The sequence below is a fragment of the Artemia franciscana genome, chromosome 20, assembly GCF_032884065.1.
Source record: "Artemia franciscana chromosome 20, ASM3288406v1, whole genome shotgun sequence".
In the NCBI taxonomy this organism is placed as follows: domain Eukaryota; kingdom Metazoa; phylum Arthropoda; class Branchiopoda; order Anostraca; family Artemiidae; genus Artemia; species Artemia franciscana.
Window position 1 is genome coordinate 35,834,361 of NC_088882.1, and position 26,689 is coordinate 35,861,049.

At 36.5% G+C, this 26,689-nt stretch overlaps 1 protein-coding gene and 1 long non-coding RNA gene across 3 annotated transcripts in view; one reads left to right on the forward strand and one right to left on the reverse strand.

Moving 5' to 3' along the window:
* The window catches only part of LOC136040191 (probable flavin-containing monoamine oxidase A), a 74,385-nt gene extending 63,992 nt beyond the window's left edge, over positions 1-10,393 (reverse strand). The window contains exon 1 of the mRNA XM_065724342.1: positions 10,234-10,393. Coding sequence (XP_065580414.1) covers positions 10,234-10,357 — 124 coding nt within the window. The 5' untranslated portion in view covers positions 10,358-10,393. The remainder of the gene's footprint in view (positions 1-10,233) is intronic.
* Positions 10,394-10,710: 317 nt separating this feature from the next.
* The window catches only part of LOC136040194 (uncharacterized), a 45,432-nt gene continuing 29,453 nt past the window's right edge, over positions 10,711-26,689 (forward strand). Inside the window, exons 1-2 of one of the 2 annotated variants that reach the window (XR_010620639.1) lie at positions 10,711-10,789; positions 21,949-22,108. This is a non-coding gene — a long non-coding RNA (uncharacterized LOC136040194). Of the gene's footprint in view, positions 10,790-16,604; positions 16,652-21,948; positions 22,109-26,689 lie in introns of those variants that run through there. The other variant, XR_010620640.1, reaches the window with a different exon arrangement.

The following is a 26,689-nucleotide window of genomic DNA, read 5'->3' on the forward strand; positions in this document are numbered from 1 at the left end:
GAGAAAATATTGCATCCTAGTCAAAATTCCTCCAAGTGAAGGATATCATATGCATTACACTTCTCAATATTGATTTAAAGGACCTCTCAAACAAAGTTGGGAAATTCAAGCATAAAAGAGGACTTTCTGAAGACCTCCCCTAATAGCTGGTAACAACCATCTAATGCTATACAACCACTGGTATCATTGTATAAATGGATTAAGATAATGGTTAATTCTGTGCAAACTACATATGTGATTCAGGATGTATGCATGATCATGTGCCCCTATGGCTTTGTAAATAGGCTTTGGTACTTGTTAAATAGCCAAGTTATTAATCTGAATGTATGATCTGAGAAAACTAGTTTCACAGCTATAAACACAAGTGATTGGAGACAGAGTACAAAGGACTTATATAATTTGGGCTATATATTAGGGAGAGTTAATGGTAAAGTACAGCAGGTTTGCACAAAAAGTGTGTTAGCTACAATTATTCTGCACAATATGAAGTAAGAATAATTTTCCAACTTTAGACTGCCCAAATATTTTACCCTACCCCCTCTCCCTAATGAGCAAATATATAGTCCAAACCGTTTAAGCCTAATGTATTCTGTCACCAGCACTTGTATTTGTGACTATAAAACCATTTTTGTCATATCTTACATTCAGATCGAGAGCTTGAGTGTGTTTTGGCTAACTAACAAGCACCAGCTTTTAATTGATTTTAATACAATCCTATTCTATAATGTTCTGTTATATTCTATTATATTTTCTGTTAATCATATTCTATAATTTTCCCTGGCAATCCTATAATTTTCTATCCATAGCATAATTTCCAAACCAATATTTGGCCTAATTGGACTAATTAGACAAGAATGATGTTCACAGCTAAAACTGAATTAAATTTGGAACCTTTTTTCTCATCAAAAAACTGTTTCTAACAAAAATATTATTAATATATATAAACAACAATAATGTATTATAACAGTGTCATGCACAAATATCTTATATTATGTTATAAATTAGACTTATACAATTTGGACTATATTTTAGGAGGATTTAATGGTAAAGTACAGCAGGTTTGCACACAAAGTGTGCTAGCTATAATTATTGGCAATTGTTTGGTTTCATCATAATCTGTCTAAACTAGAAAATATTCTGCAAAGCAGCATAGTTTTCAGTTTAGAGCACTTAGAGATGCTAATTCTAGAAGTACATCTATTTCTGGTTGACCCTTCTCCTCCATGGGGCAAACTGAAAATGCATAAAGTGGGCAGGGTTTCAAAGCTGAGGGAAAAGTTGGGGTTGTACAATATGAATGAAATTATATTTTAAATACTAATTCTAGTCATCACTGGTAATTTCTTTATAATATAAGTCAAAAGATAGTTAAAAGACTTATGCATCCATTAATGCTAATATCCACTTTCACTTTCATGTTGAGTTTAAACTAGCCAGCTGTTTGAAGAAAACAAAAACGTCTGATTTTGGTTATACATAACAGTACCTATAAAGCAAAGCAAATTATTCCATGAGCCAAACATGCAGCAGGGCAAGGTCTGTATTCTGATTGGTTGACTTGTTAGTTGATGTTATGACCTACTTTGTGTTTGCTCTTTCAGGCTTCAGGTCAAATAATTATTCAATAAATATAGAAAACAGACCTTACCCTGGTGCCTGCAAGGCTCATGGACTAATTTACTTTGCTCTAAAGGAAATATTACCTAAACCAATATTACCTATTATAGGAAATATTACTTATTCAACCAAATTTGTTTCACCAAGGCTTTCCTATAGTGAAAGCATCTTTTCAAACAAATTGAATCTCAAACTGAAAAACTGTATAATCTTCAACCTGTCAGAAGGAATGGCTTTAAATTAACAGAACATAAATGTAGTGTAACTATTTGCTCTGATTCACCTGTTCACTGGCTAGTTTAAATTCAAAGAAAAAGTGGATTCCAGCATTAATAGCTGCATAAGCTTTTTTCATTATCTTTTGACTTACTGCTATACAGAAATTAGCAGTGGTGACTGAAAATAGTATTTAGAATTCATCCATATTGTACAACCCTAACTTTTCTCTCTGCTTCAAAACCCTCCACACTTCATGCATTTTTAGCCTGTTGAAGAGGGATTTTAGAAAGATAAAAAATGGATGTGCTTCTAGAATCAGCATTTCAAAGTGCTCTAAAGTGGAAACTGTAATATTATGCATGTTAAATAATGATATGCCTGCTTGCTTTGCTTTGCTTACTTGATATTAATTGCTTGCTGTTGCTATATAATGACTTTTGTTCTAGATGCCTGGGTTTAAATAAATCATATAATTGGTAAAACGCTACATGGTGTCAGAAGATGGAAGCAAAGCCACCAAGTATTGATTGGGATTCAGCTTCCCTCGGCGATGAATGGAAACGCTTTGAAGAGCATGCCAAACTGATGTTTCTGGGACCCCTGTCTGGAAAGACGGCAGAAAGCAAATGTGCTTACCTTCTCATCTGGGCAGGAGAAAAAGGGCGCCAGATATTCAACACCTTCCCACTCACTGCTGCAGAAACAAACAATGTAGAAACTTACCTGCAGAAATTCCGCGAATATGCTGCACCAGTCACCAACAGTGTATTTGCTCGATATATATTCCAGAAACGTGACCAGTGTGAAGGAGAAAGTGTAGAGAAATACATCACAGAACTGAAAATCCTGGTGAAGGCTTGCAACTATGATAGCGCTGATGAAATGGTTCGGGACAAAATAGTTAGTGGCATCAGAGACCCTAAAATTAGAGAAAGACTTCTTCTGGAAGGTGATACCCTAACTTTGGCACTAGCTGTTGACAAATGCCGGTCTTACCAAACAACCCAGGCACAGCTAAGAACATTTGAAGTACAAGAACCACAACAAATCAAGAAAGAAATTGATGCTGTCCAGAAGTACAAATATCCAGTCAGAAAATACGAAGATGCATCTGTGTCATCTAGAAAAACAAAGGAATGCTATTTCTGTGGAGGAGTATACTCACCTAGCCACACTTGTCCTGCAAAGGGAAAAATCTGTGCAAAGTGCAAAAAGCCAAATCATTTTGCACGTGTGTGCAAAAGCAACAAATCAGTGAATGCAGTGATTGAATACAAGGAGAGCCCAGCCAACAATAGTGACGAAGATGAGGATGTCTTCTTATATGCCATAGAGAACAACACCAATAAGAGCAGAGATGAAGCCCTTATTACACTGGAGGTGAACCACTCCTTACCTGTCAAATTCAAGGTCGATACAGGGGCACAAGCTAACATTCTACCTGCCAAGTATTTTGACGCCTTACCACATCCGCCATCACTGGAAAAAAGTTCTCAGAAACTCACAAGCTACTGTGGATCCAAAATTCCTGTGAGAGGTGTATGCAAGCTGAGCTGCAAGCACAAATCAAGCAAGGCTGAAACCCTACCATTCTTTATTGTTGAAACGGATTCAGTGCCAATTCTCGGATTCCGGTCAAGCATTGACCTGAATATTGTCAAACTTGTACTGAATGTCAGTAAAGTTGAGAAAAGCACACGCAAGGACATGCATGCAATCGACAAGACAAAAACGGATGACATAATCAGTAGCTACAATGATGTCTTCCAAGGAATAGGAAAATTGGATGGAGGGTGCCATCTGTATCTGAAGGACGATGCAGTCCCTACAGCATACCCAGCAAGAAGAATTCCCTCATCACTTCGAGGAAAGTTAGAAGCAGAACTTAAACGGATGGAAGAACAAGGAATAATTGAAAAAGTCTCTAAACCAACTGACTGGGTGAATTCGATGGTCGCCGTAGAAAAAAAGGATGGCAGTTTAAGAATTTGCATTGACCCTGTAGATTTGAACAAGTCAATCAGAAGACCATTCTACCCTATTCCCTCCCTGGAAGACGTAACATCCAGACTCCATGGGGTAAAATACTTGAGCAAACTGGATGCAAGGTCGGGGTATTGGTCGCTAGTCTTGGATGATGAATCTGCAGACTTAACAACATTCAATACCATCTTTGGCAGATACCGTTTTAAACGGATGCCGTTTGGCATCATCTCTGCCCAGGATGAATTCCAAAGAAGAATGGAAGAGGCTCTCGAGGGATTAGACGGGTTTGCTGTCATCATTGATGATCTTCTGGTTTTTGGTTCAACCCTTGAGGAACACAATAAGCGATTAGTAGCTGTACTTGAGAGAGCCAGAGCAAAAGGTATCAAGTTCAACAAAGCGAAATGCAGCTTTTGTGTGACAAGTGTGACATATTTCGGACATGTGATTAGTGAACAAGGAATGCAGCCAGATCCTGACAAACTCGAAGCTATTAACAACATGCCTACACCATCAAACTCAGAAGAACTTGCAACTCTGTTGGGTATGTTAAACTATCTTGCAAAATACATCCCAAACTTATCAACACAGAATAAAACCCTGCGTGACCTCAGTAAAGCCACCGAGTTCAAGTGGGCCAAAGAGCATGACGAAGCCCTCCAAAACATCAAACACTCAACAGTCTCAAACTTAGCATACTTTGACCATTCATGCAAGTCCATCAACCTTACTGTGGACGCATCGTCACACGGTCTAGGAGCATACATCTCGTCAAACGGCAACGTTGTCGCATATGCATCACGCTCCCTTAGCAAAGCTGAACAGAAATACTCACAGCTTGAAAAGGAATTATACGCAATAGTCTTCGGTTGCAAGTACTTCCATCATTTCATATATGGCAGGCATGTAAAAGTAACCACAGACCACCACCCACTTGAAACCATCCTACGAAATCCACTTCAAAAAGCACCTGCCAGAGCTCAACGAATGATGCTTCAGATTCAACCCTATGACCTAGAGTTCAGTTACAGACCAGGGACAGAAATCGCAGTCGCAGACACTTTATCAAGGCTGCACCTACCTGACATTGACGAGAAGCTCCATAGAGAAATCGAGGTGTATGTCCACCAGATTGCACGCGTACTTCCTGTTAGCGATGCAAGGCTCGAGGAAATACGACTTCATACCAAGGAAGATGAGCACCTGATTCATCTCAGAGAAGCCATACAAGGTGGTTGGCCCAACACCAGAAAGCAATGTGCCACGGATCTCCTTGCATACTGGAACCTTCAACACGAGCTGTCATACATGAATGGCATCATATTTAAAGGCGAAAGGATCGTTATCCCAAGGAAGATGCGACCCCAAATCCTCAAGCAACTTCACGTCTCCCACCTTGGTATGGAAAAGACAAAGCAACGCGCCAGGATGCTCGTCTACTGGCCAAAGATGAATGGTGATATCGAAACGCTAATCATAAACTGTCCCACTTGCCAGAAACATAGCCGTAACAACCAGAAAGAGCCTCTCATGAACTCCCAGATCCCATTAGTACCATGGCAGCAGGTAGCCTCAGACATATTTGATTGGAATGAAGCAAAATATCTTATAACAGTCGATTACCACAGCCGCTTCTTTGAAGTCGACCTGTTGAAAAACGTGACATCCAAAGAAGTCATTAGTAAACTAAAAGCACATTTTGCTTGACATGGGATCCCCCACACCATCATCTCAGACAATGGAACACAATACTCATCTGCAGAGTTTGAACAGTTCATCAAAGAATGGGGCATAAGGCACAAGACCTCCAGCCCTATCTACCCCCAGTCCAATGGACTGGTAGAAAAGGCTGTCCACACTTGCAAGGACATCTTCGCCAAGGCAAGTGAAGGCAGAGATGACCCGTATCTTGGTCTACTGGAATACAGAAATACACCCATAGACAACTACGCCGCCCCTGCACAACTGCTAATGAGCCGCCAATTACGCTCCACCTTACCTTGCACAGAAAAGCACCTGCGGAAGCAGGTGGTTCCAACTAAAAAGTACCTGCTGAAGCGGGAAGAGGCCCAGTCAAGACAGAAACGATACTTCGACAAACAAGCCAAGTCTAGGCCTACCCTCCACTCGGGGGACACAGTGACCTTCCAGAAACAAACTGATGGCCAGTGGAGCACCGCCAGCATCATAGCACCAGCAGCACGCCCTAGATCGTACCATATCGAAACTGAAGCTGGAACAATTCTACAGAGGAATCGGAAACACATATCAAATGCACAGCCATCAACACCAGTACAGAACAGACGTAGTCCAGTAGAATGCACTGGAAGCGATGCAGTTACTCCTACTGCGATCCCCCCAGCGTCGAACCTAACTCGTGCAGACGAAACACCGTTTACCGCATCATCAGACATTCCCTCACTTGACAGAACAGCCCTGCTCCGTACTTCCAGTAGCCCAAGCCCACCCAAGGAGGGAGTACCAGTGGTTATACCAGTAACTAAATCAAGGTACGGGAGGCAGAGTAAGCCACCAATCAAACTGAACTTGTGAACTTACCAACAAAAATCTCAAAAGAAGAGAAGTTGAAGTCTGTACATAGTGTATATAATACCTGGTGAGAAGTGAGCCAAGCGCCTTCTCTCGAGTGTGTGTTAAGTCAGTGCTATATGAGGAGTTCTCTAGTTTGTTTTGTGTCCGTACAAAGTGAAGAGAAGCGAGCCTAGCGCCTTCTCTTGGAGACGTTAGTAATAGTACTAACAGTTGGGTCTCCACTGCCAGTAAGTGATTAGAATCTTCTTCTAGGGAAGAAGGAGGATGTAATATTATGCATGTTAAATAATGATATGCCTGCTTGCTTTGCTTTGCTTACTTGATATTAATTGCTTGCTGTTGCTATATAATGACTTTTGTTCTAGATGCCTGGGTTTAAATAAATCATATAATTGGTAAAACGCTACAGAAACTATGCTGCTTTACAGCTTAGGTTCCAGTTTAGACAGCTTGTGATGAAAATAAACAATTACCCAATTATTCTGCGTATTATGAAGTATAAATACTTGGTAAAATTCTTGTTAATTGACTTCTTGCTTTCTCAGAAAGGGTTTAAGTTAGGGAAGTGAAACATTCAGAGATGGGTCTACAGGCTGAAGTATGTCCCAGGAAGTTATTTTGAAGCAACTACCTCTACTCCTTCTCCCTCCAGAGGGCCCTGACCTTTGATGACCAATAAAAATATGTGTAGTAGAAAAGTGAAACCTTGCAAAATAGATCTTCTGCTTAAATGAAGTACAACAAAATTGTTTTCAGCTTCATAACTTTGCTCAATTCCATTTTACAAGGTTTTAAAGACATGCAAATACAATTCCTAAATATTGAAAAAAAAATCATTGATATGGCTCAAAATTCTACTCAAATAACAGGAATTGCATTTTCAGAATTAAAGGCAGAGAAAAAGCAAATAGTAACTGAAAATTAAGGTAAAATGTTGTTTTGTCAAAATTTCAACAGGTACAGACCTGTCATGTAGGCAAATTTCAGGGTCCTCTAGAAGGAGAAGGAGTGGGGATTGGTACTTTAAAATACCTTTTTGGGACATACTTTAGCCTGTAGACCCATCCCTGAAACTTTCATTTTCTGAACCTAAACCTTTCCTGAGATAGCAAGAAGTCAATTAACTAAAATTTTACTGACTACTTTTCTAACTTCATGCTGCCCAAACACTTTACACTCACCCTTCCCCCCAAATGTGTAACAATATAGCCCAAATTGTTTAAGCCTAATGCATTCTGTCACCAGCACTTGTATTTGTGATGATGAAACCAATTTTCTCATATAATGCAACCCACTAGATTTAGACATTCACAACAACCATCATTACTAGACCTCCTTATTACAAATGATCCTGAGAGGATTACTTCCACTTGTTACCTTCCAGCTATTGGTGCAAGTGACCACATATACATAATGAATGACATTAATATTAACCATAGTTGTGATGGTAAACTTAAAAGAACTTTTACCAATTACACTTTGATCTGTGAAGAACTAGCTAATATAAATTGGAATGAGGGATTATCAGATGAGACAGACATTGAATCTAGTTGGAATCGTTTTAAGTCTACTTTACAAGTTGCATGTAGGAAGCATACAAAGGTTTATTGGTCAGATAAACCAAAGACTCTTCCATACATTCATACATTCCTGGAAGAGTCAAAGACTCTTCCAGGAATATTAAGAAAATTATCAGAAAGAAAAATAGAGCATGGAATAAATACCTAAAATACAAGTGTGACAACCATCACAACAAATACACCATGCTCCAAAACAAGCTAAGAAACATGAAAAGAAAAGTTATCCAACACCATGAAGAATCTATTGCAAATGAGTCAAAGAAAAACCCTAAAAAATTCTGGTGTTATGTTACAGCCAACAACCCTTCCCGTTGACGCACCAACAGGCTAAAAAAGTCAGATGGCTCCAGTACTACTGACCCAAAAGAAATTGCTGATTGCATGAATGCCAGCTTTTGCACAAACTTCACCTCTAAGCCACCTGACATTACACTCCCAACCATACCTCCTGTAACAGTACATAATGCAATGTCTCCTGTAATCATTACTCAAGAAGATGTATTTGAAATACTAAGAAGTTTAAACTCCAACAAAGCTGCTGGACCTGATAATCTCCACCCTTGGCTTTTGATAGAATCTGCTGCTCACATTTCCCTCCCCCTTGCCAGAATATTCAACATGTCCCTGGCCAAAAAGTCAGTACCAAATGACTGGAGAGCAGCAAATATTATGCCAATTTTTAAGAAAGATGACAAGGATAACCCAGGAAATTACTGACCAATAAGCCTGACCTCAGCCATTTGCAAGATCATGGAAGGTATCATTAACCATGCTCTAATAAATTATTTAGAAGAAAATACACTTATTAGCAATAGACAACATGGATTTTGCAGGGGCAGGTCAATCAACACCAACTTTATTCAGTCATATGATCATGCAGCTAAAATTTTGGATTATCTTACTCAACCAAGCCAAAGTCTTTGACAAAGTTGAACATTCATACCTGTTGCTGAAGCTTAAAGCTTACCAGGTGCATGAGGATGTGATTGATTGGATTCGAGCATTCCTAACTGGTAGATCTCAATGTGTCATGATCTACAGTGATAATGGCAATCCAGTTTTCTCCTCCACTTCCTTGGTTATAAGCGGCATCCCACAGGGAGCCATCCTTGGGCCAACTTTATTCAGCATATATATTAACAACTGTACAGCTCATCTATGCAACATTTTAACATTATATGCTGACAACTGTAAGCTCATTGGGCCTGCTGAAACTGAAGAAGAAAGAGCCTGCATTCAGCTGGACCTTGACAGGCTATCCTCCTGGTCATCAACTTAGGCCCTACAATTCAATGCAAGGTACTGCACTTAGGGCACAATAACCCCCACCATCCCTACCATATAGGGTGTGATCAGTTGGAAGCAGTTGCCAAGGGGAGAGACTTAGGTGTCATTGTGGACAAAGATCTAAATTCCACAGCCACACTCAGGCTCAGGTTGCAAAAGCTAATCAAGCTCTTGGACACATTAAGTGCTCTTTTGTAACCAGAAAGTCATGTGTGGTTACAAAACTTTATAAATCCCTTGTCTGTCCCCAACTTGAGTTTGGCTTGACTTTGGCCTTTCCCCAAAATAAAATGGACACAAGAGCCCTTGAAAGTGTACAAATGAGAGCAACCAAACTGGTCTGTGGCTTAGATAATGTCCCTTACCAGGATTGCCTAGGATCTCTGAGACTTCCAACCCTCATGTATTGAAGATATAGAAGAGATATGATCATGGCATGCAAAATTTTCAAATCCAATCATCTGAACCAGATCTTCACCCCATCCCTGGCTAATAATTCAAGAGGTCACAGTCTTGAGCTTCACCTACCTGGATGTCAGAGAAGGGAACAATGTGGCTTCTTTTCCATTTAGGTGGTCCCCTCTGGAATAGCCTATCTGAGTCTACCATCCAAACTGAGACTCCCCACTCCTTCAAAGCTGGAGTCAACAGGGACTGGGAGAGGGCTGAGTGGAGGCTGGACTGGGAAGCTAAGACAACATAATTACATCACTCACCACCAGCGATAGCTACAGGAGGATCTAGCACCTTATCTTGCTGGCAAATGCAATTTAAGATAATTTTAAGGTAATGTCTTACATTCAGATCAAGAACTTGAGTGTGGATTAACAAGCACTAGCTTTTAATTGGTTTAAATCCAATAAGCTACAGCCTATAATAATTTTCTATCCATAGCATTTTGGCCCTATAATTGGACCAAACTAATATTTGGCCTCTAGCTCATCCTTAAAGCAAGGATCTCAAATGTTCATTTCTACAAGTTTAAAATTACCATTTGCTTCAACTACAATCAAACTTATAGATTTGTCCTTCTGAAGCAATTCATAAGCACACGTCAGACCGGACACACCAGCACCAATAACTATAACATCAAATTCCCTATTTTTTGCGTCCATGTGTTAATTATTTGAAAGCTTGTGGCAAAAATAGAATATTTACGAGATGCACTCGAATATTCGAGATAAACTTGTGAATCTTCCCCGTGTTCTTTTTACTTTTCCGATTACTTATCTAAAGGCCTTTTTTCGCGTCAACCAAAGAGACTGTTTGAGCTCAACCACTCGGTGTGGTTGAGCTCAATCGCTGTTTTTGCGTGAAACAGTGACAAACCAGGTTGTCATGAAAAGTGATTTTGCGTGAAACAATTGACTGGTTGAACTCTAATTTAACCAGAACTGTCATTGTTTTTAACCGTAGGGTTCTACCATTCATAATTGTTGGTTGACCTTTTCAGGCGTAGATTTCGAAAAGAAGAATTCGTAGGCTATAAATAAATCTATATAAAATAAGAATTATAAGCTGACAAATAGAATTCTAGCCACGCAAAAGTAAGGTTTAATTTTGTTTTTTTTTTTCGTATTAGGGCTATTTGGATAAATGTTGGGTTATATGCTGCAATTTGATTCACATAGGCCTTAAGACAGGAAGTCAAGAGTTTGAATATGCTTTTGAAAACTTATGTAGATACTTGGAAATCTTTGTTTCATCCTTTTGATGCCCTAGACTTGACCTTAGCTTGGTAATTTGGCTACATAGATAAAACCTTGATGAAGCAAGACCCTAGTGGTTATAAAGCATTGTTAATCCAATTACTATTCTTACTAGATAGCCTACTTCAAGATGTGTTGCATCTTTGTCAGAACTCTTTACATTTCAGCCTTACCCTATAGGGCCATGGATAAATTTTCAGGTCAAACTCTAGTTTGGCTACTGTTAGCTATCTTAGAAATGGGTTAAGTCAGGAAAATAGAACTTCCAGTAATGAATCCAAACCAAAAAATACTTAAAATTCTTGTTTAGCTAATTTTCATTATCTTGGAAAGGGAATAGGTTACAAGAATGAAACTCAGTAATTAATCCAGGGTCAAAAACACTCTGGGAAGGTACTGCCAGGCTTCTATGTCAACCCTTTTCTGATTTCTAAGTCTTAGATGATTGCTTACTCAAAAGGTCTATACCTATACTATTGAAATTTTGACAAAACAAGATTTACCTTAATTTTTAATTATCAGTTTCTTTTACTCTGGCTTTAGCTCTTAAAATGCAATTCCTTTTATTTGAGTAGCATTTTAAGCCATATCAATATTTTTTTTCAAAATTTAGGAAATGTCTGCATATCTTTAAAACCTTATAAAGTGGATTGAGGAAAGCTGTGAAACAGTTTCTTTGTACTCCATGTAAGCAGACCTTCCCAGAACATACTTTAGCCTTTAGACCCATCCCTGAAAGTTTTTTTTCAATCTCACCCCCTGGTGCTCTTTTACACATTGTATAAATTGTGAAGAAATGCCTGCCCCCTTGCTAAAAGTCTTAGAAGTATCTTATATCAAAATACACCTGATACAGTTTAATTTTTTAGAGATGACACAGAATAGCATTAAAGCTGAGTATTTGCTTTGCAAGAAATGTGTCCCTTCTGTTGTAAAGCATTTTGGATAGACACTAATCTAACCATGGACATATTGCTGTTGCAAATGGTTTTGCTTAAAATGGTTTGGAAAACAAATAGCAAATGTAAATTTGCTTTTTTATCATTATTTAAGACTAGAATATCACAAAGCTATGCAATCACATTGCTTCTTGTATCTTAAGTAAATACAATCCCTGATGGAGTTTTGTTGATACCTGTCTTAAAATTAATTTGTCTAAATAAAATATATTGTTTATGGGACAGTAGAGAAAATGGCAACAACCATATATTGAGTTTTTTTCAATATTTCTTTTTTCAAATAATAGTTCTCTGGTCACATTTGTGTTCCTTGCTAAGTTGTTGGCACTCTGGTTTGGGAATCCTTTGTCCAAGGGGTACAGGTTTAATTCCTGGCATTGCTAGTGTATTTGGTTTTTACCAGCTAAGTATTCACCATGCTATTTTGCATCATAAGTAAAGCAATCCCTGCTGGAGCTTTGTTGACACCTGCCTTACAATAACTTGTCTAAGTAAAATACAATGTGTATTGAAGATTAGTGAAAATGGCTGTAAATCCATCTTGGTTTTTTTTCAATATTTTTTTTTTAATAGTTGTTCTACTCTGGTCGTAATAATGTTCTTGGCTAAGTGGAAAGCACTCTTAGTAAGAAATCCTTTGTCCATGGGGTACAGGTTTGATTCCTAGTATTGCCTGTTTATTTGTTTTAAATGGGGGTCAGTGATGTTAGACAGATCTAAACCAGCTCTAAATAGGCAAATGGAGAAATATACAAAAGGTAAGAAGGGAGGGTGTACAAAAGCACAAGATTTCTGGCCCCCAGCCCTTAATTGCAATTCTTAGCCAAAGGGTCACAAAGTGGAAATTAGCACTGCCAGTTTAGACCTTGATGTGTCAGTGCTGCCATACTTACTTACTTGCATATTGGTGTTGAGTTTGCCCACATTTTATCTTCATTACTATCTAAAATCATTTAGACATTCAGCAAACTGTCTCAAACCACAATTAGTATTTAATAGTTTTTGGGCCTTACTGACTTTCCCTTTATAGCAAAGGTTTATTGTTGTATATAATGTAGATATTTTAAAGTAATCAATCATTAAGAAGTCCCTTTTAGTTTTATCAAGTTTTTGAGTAATAAACCTTTTTAATTACCTTAAAATATTTATTCAGGTCCTTTACTATTGGCTGCCCTTTATTTTACAATAATGATTGAAATATATTGTGGCAACTAAAAATTTGGATAATCCAACCTATTTTACCATCTTAAGGTTGTTTACAAAGGTGTATGAAATATTTAAGTACTGACTTAGCTACAGAAAACTTCTAGATATAATAAAATGTAAGCAAGATGGCTCTTACTTTGACCATATCTATGGAAGCACTAATGAGAGAGTGGGTTATTTGATGCATTTGTAGGATTGAGTGAGATGAGAAATGAAGTGTAGGCTTGATGAGAGATGGCTGGTGAATGTGATGAGGGATGAATGTTTTGCAAGATTTTAAAATTATGGACAATTTCTCATGTTGACAGTAGAGTGCAGAAGTAAAATTTTGTAATTTTTTTTTCTTTGTTTCTGTTATGTTAGACAATGTTGAATATTCTAAAGTGAAGTTTCTTTTTTGTTTGGAATTGTGATGGCCCTAGGGCTTTAGTGCAATACAAATTACTAATGTCTATTCACTTTCTTTAAACAAACACAAGGTCTGTGTCTCCTAGCTTTAACAAAGTCAAATGTAATTTTAAGACCAGGGATTTCAAAATAGGTCAAATGAACTTCTGGTAAATATGAGCAATTTATGAAACATCTAGATTGAAAAAAAGTCTTTTAGACAACAAAGAAGACAATTGAATAAAGAAAAGTACCTTATATCATAATTGTTGTGTACCCTTAAGATAGAAATGAACAAAGCTTCAATTAAGATTCTGTTTTGTTTAAACAGACAGAAGGGACAAACCTCCAAGCTTTGACAAATACAATCTCACTTTGTGGCTCCTATCTTTTCAAAGGGGACTTTCTTTGGATTTTTTCTATCCAACTAAAACTGAAAAGGACAGCATGATATACAAGTGACCTTCCAATTACCCTACATAGCAAGAGAAAATCATTAAGTTAGGCTATGCTTTATCTCAATCCCCCTCCCAATGTGCAGAAATATGGCTCAAATTTCATATTTTCAATGCATTTAACCTCCTGTCACCTGTTTTTCTAGTTATTGTTTGTCACATTTGTTTAATTCACAGCTACATGGGATGAAGTTAGAGAGACAGATTGACAAAACAAATGGAAAATAGGAAATTTCAGCAATACATTTTTATATTGGGAGGATTGAGGGATAAAGTAGAGCAAAGTTGAATATAAAATGTGTTACCAGCTATTATTCTAAAAATTATGAAGCATGAATTTTTTTTTTTATTGTGTTTCTTTCTCTTCAGGTCCTTCTCTAGGGCTTTGCCAAATCAAACATTCTATGCCCAGAAAAGTTAGCAACAAGGTATAGTCTATATACAAAGGCTTATGTTATTTAACTATGAATATGGAATTTATATGCAATCAGGAACTGGATACAGGCTAAAGCAAGTAAAAAAGAAAGAAAAAACTTCCCTAGTTAGCTCAGGAGACTTTTAATAGATTACTCTTCAGATAATTGCCTATGATACATAATTACCCCTGTACAGTAATAAATATTTACCCCTGTACAGTAGGGCGTTAAAACAATCTATCAAAATGTAAGATACAGTATATTTAGATATGATGCTGATTTACAAATTCCAGGATTCTTTGTTGTAGTTTTCATAATTTTGTTGATAAAGTTTTATATATTCATCATATTCTATTTTATGTCATTAACATTAGGCAAACTAAACTTCTCAATAGAACTTGTATGTGGTGGCTATAATGCACAAGTACTGCAAAATCTTACAACACATTATGTGTTAGGGTAACTGTTCAGTGAGAAAAAAACTATTTTCCTAGTTTAGCTTAATTTGTTATATTTTTGTGCTTATCAGAAATATTTTGTTAATTTTAGGCAGCTGTCCCCCCTCAAAAAATTCTTAAACATTTGCTGGTTTATACTTAACCAGTATTCTACTGAAAACAAAAATTAATATATATTTTGTATTGAAGAAATATAAAGTCCTTTGGATTTTTTTTTATTAAGATTAAGCAGTTTGCTACTTTCTTTTGTTAGGCTAAGCCTGTAATAGTGCTTTATTGTGAAGAGTCAAAATTTGTAGGGATTGCAAAGGCTAGCCTGAACAATATGTTATTGCAAATTATTAGGTTAAACTTCTGTTTGGTAAAATTCTATTTTAGATAAATTTGTATTATCTTGAAAAAGGTTTAGGTTAGGAAAATGAAAGTTTTAGGGATGGGTCTAGAGACTAAACTATATCATGGGAAAGTATTTTGGAGCATCTAACTCTACTCTTTCTCTCTCTTAAAAATGTTTGCCTTAAATTACCTTAAATCACATTGTCTAATGAAATAAGGATTAAATCCTGTAGAATTGCTGGTTAGTGATGATGACAGTTGGAAATCTCAATATTTGGTACACACCCTTAAAAATGCTTGTGTTATAAAAGTGAAACCCTTGCAAAATAAATCTTCTACTTAAATGACAAGAAAAAAGTGTTTTTAGTGTCATAACTTTGCTCAATTTCAATTTATGAAGTTTCCAAGATTTGGAAACATTCAGGATATACATTTCCCTATATTTAAATATGAAACACTGATATGGCTTAAAATTCTACTCAAATAACAAGAATTGCATTTTCAGAGCTAAAACCAGAGAAACAGAAGCTGAAAATTGAGGTAAGATGTTGTTTTACCAAAATTTTAATAGTTACAGACCAGTCCAGTATGCAAAATTCCAAGATTTAAAAACAGAAGAGGGTTATCACATAAGCTTAGCAATAGCTTCTCAGAGTATGTTTTTAGCTATGGATTAATCACTGAAAGTTTCATTCACCTAACATAACCCCAATCAAAGATAGCAAAAAGTAGCTAAACTGGAATTTGACTGGAAATTTAATCTATAGCCTGGTAGGCAAGTAGAATTCCAAATCAAAACAAAAAGAAGTCAAACTAGAATTTTATCCTCTGTTTAGGGTAGCTCAACAAAGCTAAAGTCTTATCATTTAGGACTTTTTTATAGATAATTTTGCTTTTGCAGTATGAATACAACATTTTCCAATATATTACCTGAACAATTTAACCCAAGATTCCACTAATTCAGACCCTTCCTATCTCTTCAAATATACCAGAGAGTATGCTAGATCATTTTTCAATTCTCTCTGACCTCAAACTAATGTGAATATGTCAAATCCGGAGGAAATTAAGCCAGTGCTAAATCATTTAATTATAATAGAATGACACTCTTAACACTATACGGATGTTTTATGTTTGAAATTTTTTGCCCAGACCGACAAGTAAAAAGTGTTTTCGCGAACCAGTTTTGTTTGAGCTCAACCATATGTAATTTTTTCCGTTTTTTCGTTAAACATACAAGCTTTTTAAACCAAAGCTGTCATTGGTTATACCAGCTGGTTGACGCGAAAAAAGGCCTTAATCCAAGCGTTTTATGAGACGCATATGACGTCAGAGGTTATTCGGGTTACCCTTTGAGCGCTCAGGATTACTTGTCCGTGGGCTTGCACTGTCTAACCCCAAAAAAAAATTATTGAAGATAAGTGACGTCAATGTTACATTTTTTTTAAATGGATAAACATGTGAAATAAACATGTGAAAGAAAACGGTAGGATTAATAATCTTTTTCTTGAAGTCTGAATTATTTTTGTGTAAGTAAGAAATCTGTCAAATCTAGGCTTAGTAAAAGTGGTTTTTACTGCCAAGTGAAGTGATGGGGTCAGAACCACCTGATAGAAATATGATCACTAATTCCAACCTGCTCATCTATGGCTTTCTTCAAAATGGGCAACCGGTGTACATTACTGCTCCATCATCAGTGACTGGAACCCAAATTCAGCTATCTCCAATTAATTATCCCACATTGAATCACTTGCCTGACTTATCCCCTATGAGAATGAACAACAGATTTCCAGAATCTTGGGCAAATGACCCAGACTTCCCACCACTACCACAGATGGAAGACTGTAATGAAAATTTAAGTGCTATCAATCCTTTTGCAGCTGAAGGAATCATCACAAACAGTATGAGCCAGTGTAGTTCACCCAGGCAAAACCACTCCCCTAATACCTCTAAGGTACAAAACTGTGAGAAAAGAAGCCAAAGTGTTAACAATGCTCACCAGCTACTACAAAAAGAATATATTCCTGATTATGAGATTTTTCCTATTGCAGTGAAAGTGTCCCTAAATGAAAATGGAAAGCAATTCCCAGAAGACTCAAAAGTTTTTAAATTCCTAACTAGTGTGGTTGGTCACAAAAAGTTTGCATTTGAAATATTCAGTAAAATTCCAAAAATGGTCATACATGTAGATTCCAACAATACAGCAGAGAAACTATTATCATTAAACTCAATTTGTGACCAGAATGTATCAATTGAACTACAGGAAAAAATCTCTCAAGGTGTCATCAAAGGCATACCAAAATACTTATCTGAAGAGGAAATTATTGAAAGTGTTTACTCTACAGTGACTGTAAAATCTGCAAAAAGAATGAAACGTTTCAATAGAGAATCCAAAATCTTAGAGGATAGTTTGTCAGTACTAATTACATTTTGTGGCAACACTCTACCCCCAAAAGTTACATGCTTTGGAAGAGAAAGAGAAGTTAAGGAATATAACAGAAAAGTTTTACAGTGTTTCAAATGTCAAAAATATGGTCACACTGCTAAGTATTGTAAAGCAGAACATTCTACATGCCTGCAATGCTCTAATCAACATGCATCCAAGGATTGCCCATCGAAACTTGAGGATGCCCAGAGCAGGGCTTCTAAATATAGGTGTATTAATTGTAAGGGAAATCATTCATCAACTTCTCTAACCTGCCCTGAAAGACTGAAAAATCAGCAAATACTAAATGTTGCTGAAAAATACCAAGTAGGGTATAAAAGAGCCTCTGCTGTACACAAAACTTATGCTCAAGCTTTACACAAAGAAGCCTATAAGAAAAACACCTCAACCCACTCAACATTGAACCATACTTTTGATGCAATTATTAAAGAGACAAAAAGAGAAATTATGACTAAAATGGCCATTTCATTGGTATTTTCTGAAGACTGTAAAATTTGACAATTTTAGTCTATCTCAAAAAATCCAAAAGGTATGCTCCTTTTTGATAAACCTAAATATTGGTGAAGTAGATGCTGTCCAAGTCAATTCAGAATGTACAAGAAAATGACCAGTTCCCTTAAATTATTATCCTGGAATGCAAGATCCATAGTTAAAACAAATAAAGATATGCTAGTCAACTATTGCCTTATGAATGGTGTAAACATCTTTTGTATACAAGAAACACATCTTAAACCCCATATTAACCCAACTTTTAAAGGATTCAACATTTTAAGGAAGGATAGAATCAATGCAGATAAAGGGGGAATCTTAGTTGGAATAAAGAAAAATATCCATTTTGTTCCAATCAGAACCCAATACCTAGACAAATTTGATAAAATTGAAGTTCAGGGCTTTAGAGTATTTTTAAGTAAAAATATGACTGTTAATATATTCAATGTGTATAACCCTCAAGGTGATTCTCCTCAAATTAGTGATGTTTTGTCTACAATAGTCACAAACATCCCCCCCAAGAGACATGTTTATCATTGTTGGTGATTTTAATTCACATTCTAATATATGGTGTAATTGTGGAACTACAAATAGAAGTGGTAATCATATAGAAGAACTTTTGATGAATAGTGATAATATTTGTCTCCTAACCCCAAAGAATTTACCAACTCGACTTAATAGTAACACAGGCTCATATACCACAATTGATTTGATGTTTTCTTCCCCTGCACTTTTGAATAGATCAAACATATCCTGTTGTGAAGACAGCTCATTATATAGTGACCATAACCCTATCCTGCTAGAGTTAGGTAAAAATTATCATGTGCCAAATCCTGATAGAAATACTGATGGCAATAGATTATCAATGTCTCAATTAAGATGTATGGATTGGAATGTATTTAGAAATGTACTTAATAGATCTAATGTGAATGTCCAACTAGAGCGAACTACTAACACCAATGAAAAAATTGCAATATTCCAAAATTTATTAATAAAAGCTGGAAAGGAGGCTACTCACATCAGAAGAAATGGGAAACATCATAAAGTCACAATTTGGTGGAACAAAGAATGCTCTATTGCCAAGTATAATTTAGATACAGCTAAAAGGCTTTACAAGCGATATAGGATCTATGAGCTGTATGTAGAAATGCAAAGAAATAATGCAAGACTCAAAAAGACAATAGTTACAGCAAAAAAAGATTCATGGATTAAATTCCTAGATGGTCTGGACTTTTGTACACCAGTGACTAAAACATACACTACCATTAAGAAACTGTTATCCAGAGACAGTCAAGAAACTATAAACCCACCTTTAGTTTATAAAAACAGGTTTTTAATATCAGATATTGATAAAGCAAATGCTGCTGTAGAGCATCTTGCAAGCATTGTTAGTGTTGAGGACCCCTTTGTTGAAGAAGCCATTGCTCAAAAATCCAAGGTGAAGCGCATGTCCCAGATAGACAACAACATACCATATAACAGCCCCTTTTCTCTCCATGAATTGACTACTGTAATCAAGTCACTCCCAAAAACTTCGCCTGGAGATGATGGCATTTACCCTCATTTTATTCAAAACCTACCAATAGACTGGGTGCAAATTCTACTAGGCATCATAAATGAAACATGGGATCATGGCTTGTTCCCCAAGTCACGGAAAGACGGTACAGTAAAACTCATACCAAAACAAGGTAAAGATAAAAGTAAGATTGAAAACTATAGAACTATCACCTTACTACCTGTTGCTGGGAAAATATATGAACGACTTGTCAAGCAAAGATTGACCACAATGATTGAAATAAATAAAGGGATACAAGATATACAGTATGGATTCAGAAAAGGCAGAAACACAGATGATATCATGTTTAGGTTCTTGAATGATGCCCTATATGCCCTAGAAAATAAAAAAGTCCTTGTTGCTGTGTTTCTGGACGTAAAGGCAGCATTTGAGACCATGGTCCATCATCAAATCTTGGATGGAGTCCTTGAAGCAAAGATAAGAGGCAGATTATTGGCCTTTTCCTTGTCTTTCCTTGAGGATAGAGATATGAAGGTCATTTTCGGAAAAGCTGCATCATCAAATCTGATACATAGAAAAAGAGGGGTACCTCAAGGGTCAGTTTTGGGTCCTATCTATTATAACATTAGTGAGTTTAACATCCCCATTGAAACTGGAAACGTCAGAGGGGGTATTTTTGCGGATGATAATTGTCTTTGGGCTGTTGGTAGATCTACTAGGAAAACAAAAGTCAATAATCCTAAAATCTCATTAAATAGTACTCTACTGGATGTTGTTGATGAAATCAAGTGGCTAGGGTGTTACTTTGACAGGAGACTTACATTCAGAACTCATATAAATCAAACTAAAGCTGCCTGTATTAGGAGGTTAAATATAATGAAGATGTTGTCTGCCACAAATTGGGGTCCCAAATGTGACTTCTTAATTGAATTCTACACAAAATACATTAGGCCAAAACTGGAATATGGTTCAATAATCTATCAAATAGCCAGTAAAACCACCCTCAGAAAACTGGAGGGTGTTCAGAATTCTGCCCTTCGCATAGCATTCCAGGCTCAAAAAACCACACCCGTAACATTCTTAATATCTGAAAGTGGCCTGGAAGACTTAGAGGTACAACGTCTTATCAGTGGACTTAAACACCTGAAGAAAATAAGCATGACTGAAAAAGATCATCCTCTGAAATTTTGCCTGCTGAAACATGGACAACTTTGGCTTTCAACAAATAAAAATAATGGCTGGTCAGCTGGCATTAATGCTCTTAGAGAAAAAGGCATTGAGCCCAAATTATCCGAAATGCTTCATACAAGAGATCTAATACCCACCCCCATATGGGACTACCAGAGTATAGAGTTCTTTGAAGACCTTGGACTCTGGGAAGGGCTGGATCTTGCAAACTCGTTTAAGTACCTCACAGAAGTAAGTTTTACTGACCATATTGACATATATACGGATGCTTCTAAAAATGAAAATGGAGTTGAAGCGGCATTTGTTGTCCCATCCAAGTCCATAGTGCAGAAATTCAAGCTTGATGGAAACTTGACTGTATTTGATGCTGAAGTAATTGCATTGACCAAGGCTGCAAACTTTGTATCTCTCTCATTTACCCTGGGAACTAATGTAAGAATCTGCTCTGACTCTAAAAGTGCTATTTCGGCCCTTAAAAGTTTTTATTGGTCTAAGAAACCAGCCCCAGAAACCGTGTTATGCCACACATCATTACAAGAAGTTGTCAATATGGGTATACACTTAACCCTTCAATGGATACCTGGTCATATGGGCATACCAGGAAACAAACAAGCAGATGTGGCAGCTAAAGATGCAACTATATCAGGAGAGGAGACATCCAGTGCTGTAACACCATCTATAGTATATGCTATTAGTTCAATTATACAGAAGTTAAAACATGAATCTTTCATAAATAATCAAGCTAAAAGTTCAAACTGGTTTGTTACCAAGAAAAAAAAGCAGTTTTTTGAAAAAGAACTTTACAGTAAGATATCAAGACAACAGGGCAAAATACTATTCAGGCTGCAATCAGAACATGTAGGAACAAATTCATACTTAGCCCGCTTCTATAATGAAAACCCAAAGTGTAGCTACTGTGATCAAGTGGAAACAGTAAATCATCTTCTACTACAGTGCCCAGTCACTGACAGGCATAGACAAAAACTTCATGATCTTATGTGTGCAAACAAACTTAAAGACTACCATGATCTTCTTGGTAGCTCAGCAGCAATTGATGAGAATGTAACAGTGATTTCAGCAATAGTTGAATTCTTACACAAGATCTCAAGGGATAAATCTCTATGATTGACTTTCTTTATTTCAGCAGTGTTCATCCAAAGTGCATGATCCTCAAGTCACGACAGTGAGAAGGAGGATTAAATTCGTCATCATCATCATCATCATCAACATGTGAAATCCTTAAGTATAGAGAAAAGACAAGGAAACTGTAAATAGTAGAAATATTCTTATCTTTTCAGTGACCTGTAAGTAATCTTATGCATATTCCTTAGGATCTGAAGGGTTTTTGGTGTTCTAGGCCCGTCTTGCATAGGCTAAGCTTCATAAGGAGTCAAGAAAAGTTTTTTGGTTATTAAAAAGGTTGGTTCTTAGGAAGACAGCTATCACATTGGTGAGTTAGTCAAGTATAACTATATCAAACAGGCCTAGTTTCTAAACCATCCTATAATTTTTAGTTGACAAAAATTTAGAATGATTAGGTCAATACCTATAGCCTTTTATATAGTCTATATTTGTTGAGATTGTTATGTAAATTACAAAGAATCATCTTTTTTTAACAGGTTTTCTTCTATAGGTCTACAGGTCCTTTTCTTGGCTTATACCACATCAAGCATTATATAACCAGAGAAGAATAAGTAGCAAAAAGCTATATACACATAAGCACATGTTATTTAACAATGACTTCTCTAGTGCTTAGCTATGACTCCTTGGTAATATTGACAAGAAATGAGTAACATAAAAAGTGAAATTTAGTGTAAATGACAATCAGGAACTGGATACTGGTTCAAGAGGGCCAAAAACAGGGTTATATAATTAGAGGCCAAAGAAGGTGGTGATTTTTTAGTGAAAAAAACACTTCCCTGGCTATCTTAGGACCTTAAATTGATTAGCCTGCTGAAATTTTCCAATCCTATGCAATTGAAATATTTTTCCCTTTTCAGAGCATTATTTTATCACAATAAAAAATATCCAAAGCATCTTGAATGGAATGACTAAAAAATGCAAATGCTCTTCCTTGTCAGAACTTCACATAGCATTAAAGCAATAATATAGGCTATTTTACCTGTGAAAAATGTTGTTATTCTTGTAGTTATTTGTGCTGTTTCAAGAGACAGGTAGCCAGATAAGTACTTGTTGTTATCTTTTAGGGGTTATACCCTGATAAGCAGAAATCCCATTGGACAAGTAAAACAACATGGGGCCAGAGACCAAAAGTAAATCAGACAAAAATGGATTAGTAAAACACTGAAAATAGTAAAAACACTTTAAATGGGAAGGTAAAACTATGGCAGTTTGTCAATGTACATGCTATGGAGATTTTTTATTTTCATTAATTTGAAAGAAAATTGTCACAGTAATTTATTTTGGATGTCACATCAATTTAAATTCTTGTAATAAGAATGTAAAATTATTTCTGATCTGTAGATTACTTTTAGCTGACTAATAATGAATCAATTTAAATGTTTTTGACAAGCAGCTCATGGGGAATGGCAAATGCAAAATTATAATTGAATTGATCATGCTAATAATTAAATAAAAAAAAAAACAAGTTTTTTTAACTGAAAGTAAGGAGCGACATTAAAACTTAAAACGAACAGAAATTACTTCGTATATGAAAGAGGCTGCTTCCTCATAAACGCCCCGCTCTTTACGCTAAAGTTTGACTCTGTCTATCAATTCTTCTTTTTAAAACAGTAAAAAACTTTAGCGTAAAGAGCGGGGCGTTGATGAGGAAGCAGCCCCTTTCATATACGAAGTAATTTCTGTTCGTTTTAAGTTTTAATGTCGCTCCTTACTTTCAGTTAAAAAAACTTGTTTTTTTTTTATTTAATTTCTGAACGTTTTTGAATCAATGCATGTTTTGATTTTGGCTCTCCGCAGAGAATAATTAAAACGAAATTTGCATTTTTTTTTTTTTTTTTTTTTTTTTTTGGCTAAATGGCTATCTCATAATTTTGATCGAATGATTTTGAGAAAAAAAGAGCAGGGGAGGAAGCCTAGTTGCCCTCTGATTTTTTGGTTAATTAAAAAGGCAACTAGAACTTTTAATTTTTTACGAATATTTTTATTAGTAAAAGATATACGTAACTTATGTAAAGAACTTTTGTATTCTCATATTTTTATTACATATATAAGTTCGCCCCCTTGTCAGATCCTCGCTCTTTACACTAAAGCTTAAATTTTGTCCCAATTCATTAAAAATGACCCCAGAATCACAAAAGCCGTAGAATAAATAGTTGAAATTACTAAAAATACTTTAACGTAAAGAGCAAGGTATTAGGAGGAGATGAGCCCCTCAAATGGGTAATAATTTCTGTTTGTTTTAAGTTTTAATGCTGTTCCTTACTTCCAGCTGAAAGTACTTTTTCATATTTATTTTTTCATTGTGTTTTTAAATAATGCTAGTAAATCCTGCGCTCCCTTCATGGAGATTTTCATCCCCCATGACAAATTATCGATGGAAAGTTCCACCAGCATATCCCCCTCTTCTCAACCCCTCCCCCAACCAAAAAATCCTCCTGAAAACGCCTGTACACTTCCCAATAACCATTACTATATGTAAGCATTGGTCAAAGTTTGTAACTTGTTGCCCCTCCCATGGGGACTGTGGGGGAGTAAGTCGTCCCTAAAGACATAGTTATAAGGTTTTTCGACTACGCTGAATAAAATGGCTATCTCAGAATTTTGATCCGTTGACTTTGGTAAAATAATTAGCGTGGGAGGGGGCCTAGGTGCCCTCCAATTTTTTTGGTCACTTAAAAAGGGCACTAGAACTTTTCATTTCCGTTAGAATGAGCCCTCTTGCAACATTCTAGGACAACTGGGTCAATACGATCACCCCTGGGAAAAAGAAAAAAAAAACAAAAAAAACAAATAAACACACATCCGTGATCTGCCTTCTGGCAAAAAATACAAAATTCCACATTTTTGTAGATAGGAGCTTGAAACTTCTACAGTAGGGTTCTCTGATACGCTGAATCTGATGGTGTGATTTTCGTTAAGATTCTATGACTTCTAGGGGGTGTTTCCCCCTATTTTCTAAAATAACGCAAATTTTCTCAGGCTCGTAACTTTTGATGGGTAAGACTAAACTTGATGAAACTTATATATTTAAAATCAGCATTAAAATGCGATTCTTTTGATGTAGGTATTGGTATCAAAATTCCATTTTTTAGAGTTTTGGTTACTATTGAGCCGGGTCGCTCCTTACTACAGTTTGTTACCACAAACTGTTTGAATATAGTATTAATAAATAAGGACTTTTCATCTGATATTTATCAATTACTAACCTTGAAGTTTAATAGTTCAGTATTGCTACTACTACTGCTAATTCACTATGGCAAAAAGCCACCTTCAGCCATTACAGCTGCAATGATTTCTTTCATGTACTATTCAGTTAATACGTATATTTGACCCAAGCACCTGTAACAAAAGCATAATAAGGCAACTGCAAGCAAGCACACAAACATTAGTATTAATATATAAGCAAAAGCAAGCAATGAGTTCATTTCATCTTCCTTCTTTTCTTCATGTGATTCAACGATGTTTTTTATTGTATATACTCAACTTCAACTTCGTTGGGGGGTTTCACCTGACGACCAGATTCACCTGAGAACTTTTTTTTTTTTTTTTTTTTTTTTTTTTTTTTTTTTTTTTTTTTTTTTTTTTTTTAGTACAATAAGTTCATTTCATTTCATTTTTTTTTTTTTTTTTTTTTTTTTTTTTTTTTTTTAATTCGGTGCAATAAGTTCATTTCATCTTTTTTTTTTTTTTCAATACAATAAGTTCATTTCATCTTTTTTTTTTTTTCTTTTTTTTTTTTTTTTTTTTTTTTTTTTTTTTTTTTTTAAATACAGTACAATCAATTCATTTCATCTCCCTTCTTTTCTACAAATTCAACTTTGTTGGGGGTTTCACCTGACGACCAGAACGAGTTGCCATCGCCCTTCTTCCATGGTTAATCTGCTCTGCCTGAGCCGGTCCGTGGCCTCCACCTCTTTGTTTGTGACACCTTGCTTTGGTGTTGGAGACTCCACTGTAGGGGGGTCCGTAGTCTCTTGGGAATCAGCTAAGGGATTGGGAACATTCTTCGATGGCGAGACGCTCGAAGTTTCGACTTGGCAACTAGCATCATTGTGCAGGTCAGTCACCATCGGGTCTTGTCTTGATTTGATGTGTATTCTGTTGCGGCGGAACGTCCCTCCTTCTTCGAGACGCACATAGTATGAACGAGGGCTGTCGCCAGTCTTGCAAACTGTTGCCTTCTTCCAGGTTCCCTGGTCAGTCAACTGAACCCACACTTTCTGACCCGTTTTCAGTGGTTCCATATTCCTTGCATGCTGATTATAGTGTTTACTTTGTGCCTCTTGGGCCTTCTCCCTCTGTTGTCTGAATCGGTCAAATTGGAAGGCTCCTGGTTGCAACGTTTGTGTGATGCTGGGCAGGAGTGATCTCAGTTGGCGTCCCACCATTATTTGAGCTGGGGCAAATCCATCAACGGGTGTGTTCCGATACTCCAATAGTGCCAGATACGGGTCACTCTTGCTCTCAACGGCCTTCACCATGAGTCTTTTAGCAATTTGAACAGCCTTTTCACTTAAGCCGTTGGACTGAGGGTAGTTTGGGCTTGAGGTTGAGTGTAATATTCCCCAGTCAGTCATGAATTGCTCAAATTCCTTTGCGCTGAACTGGGGGCCATTGTCAGTTGTAAGTCGCTCGGGAATCCCATATCGGACGAAGTGAGATTTCAGTTTGTTGATGACCTGCCGTGACGTGGTGTGTGTCAGGCGATCCACCTCAAAGAACCGACTCATGTAATCGACAGT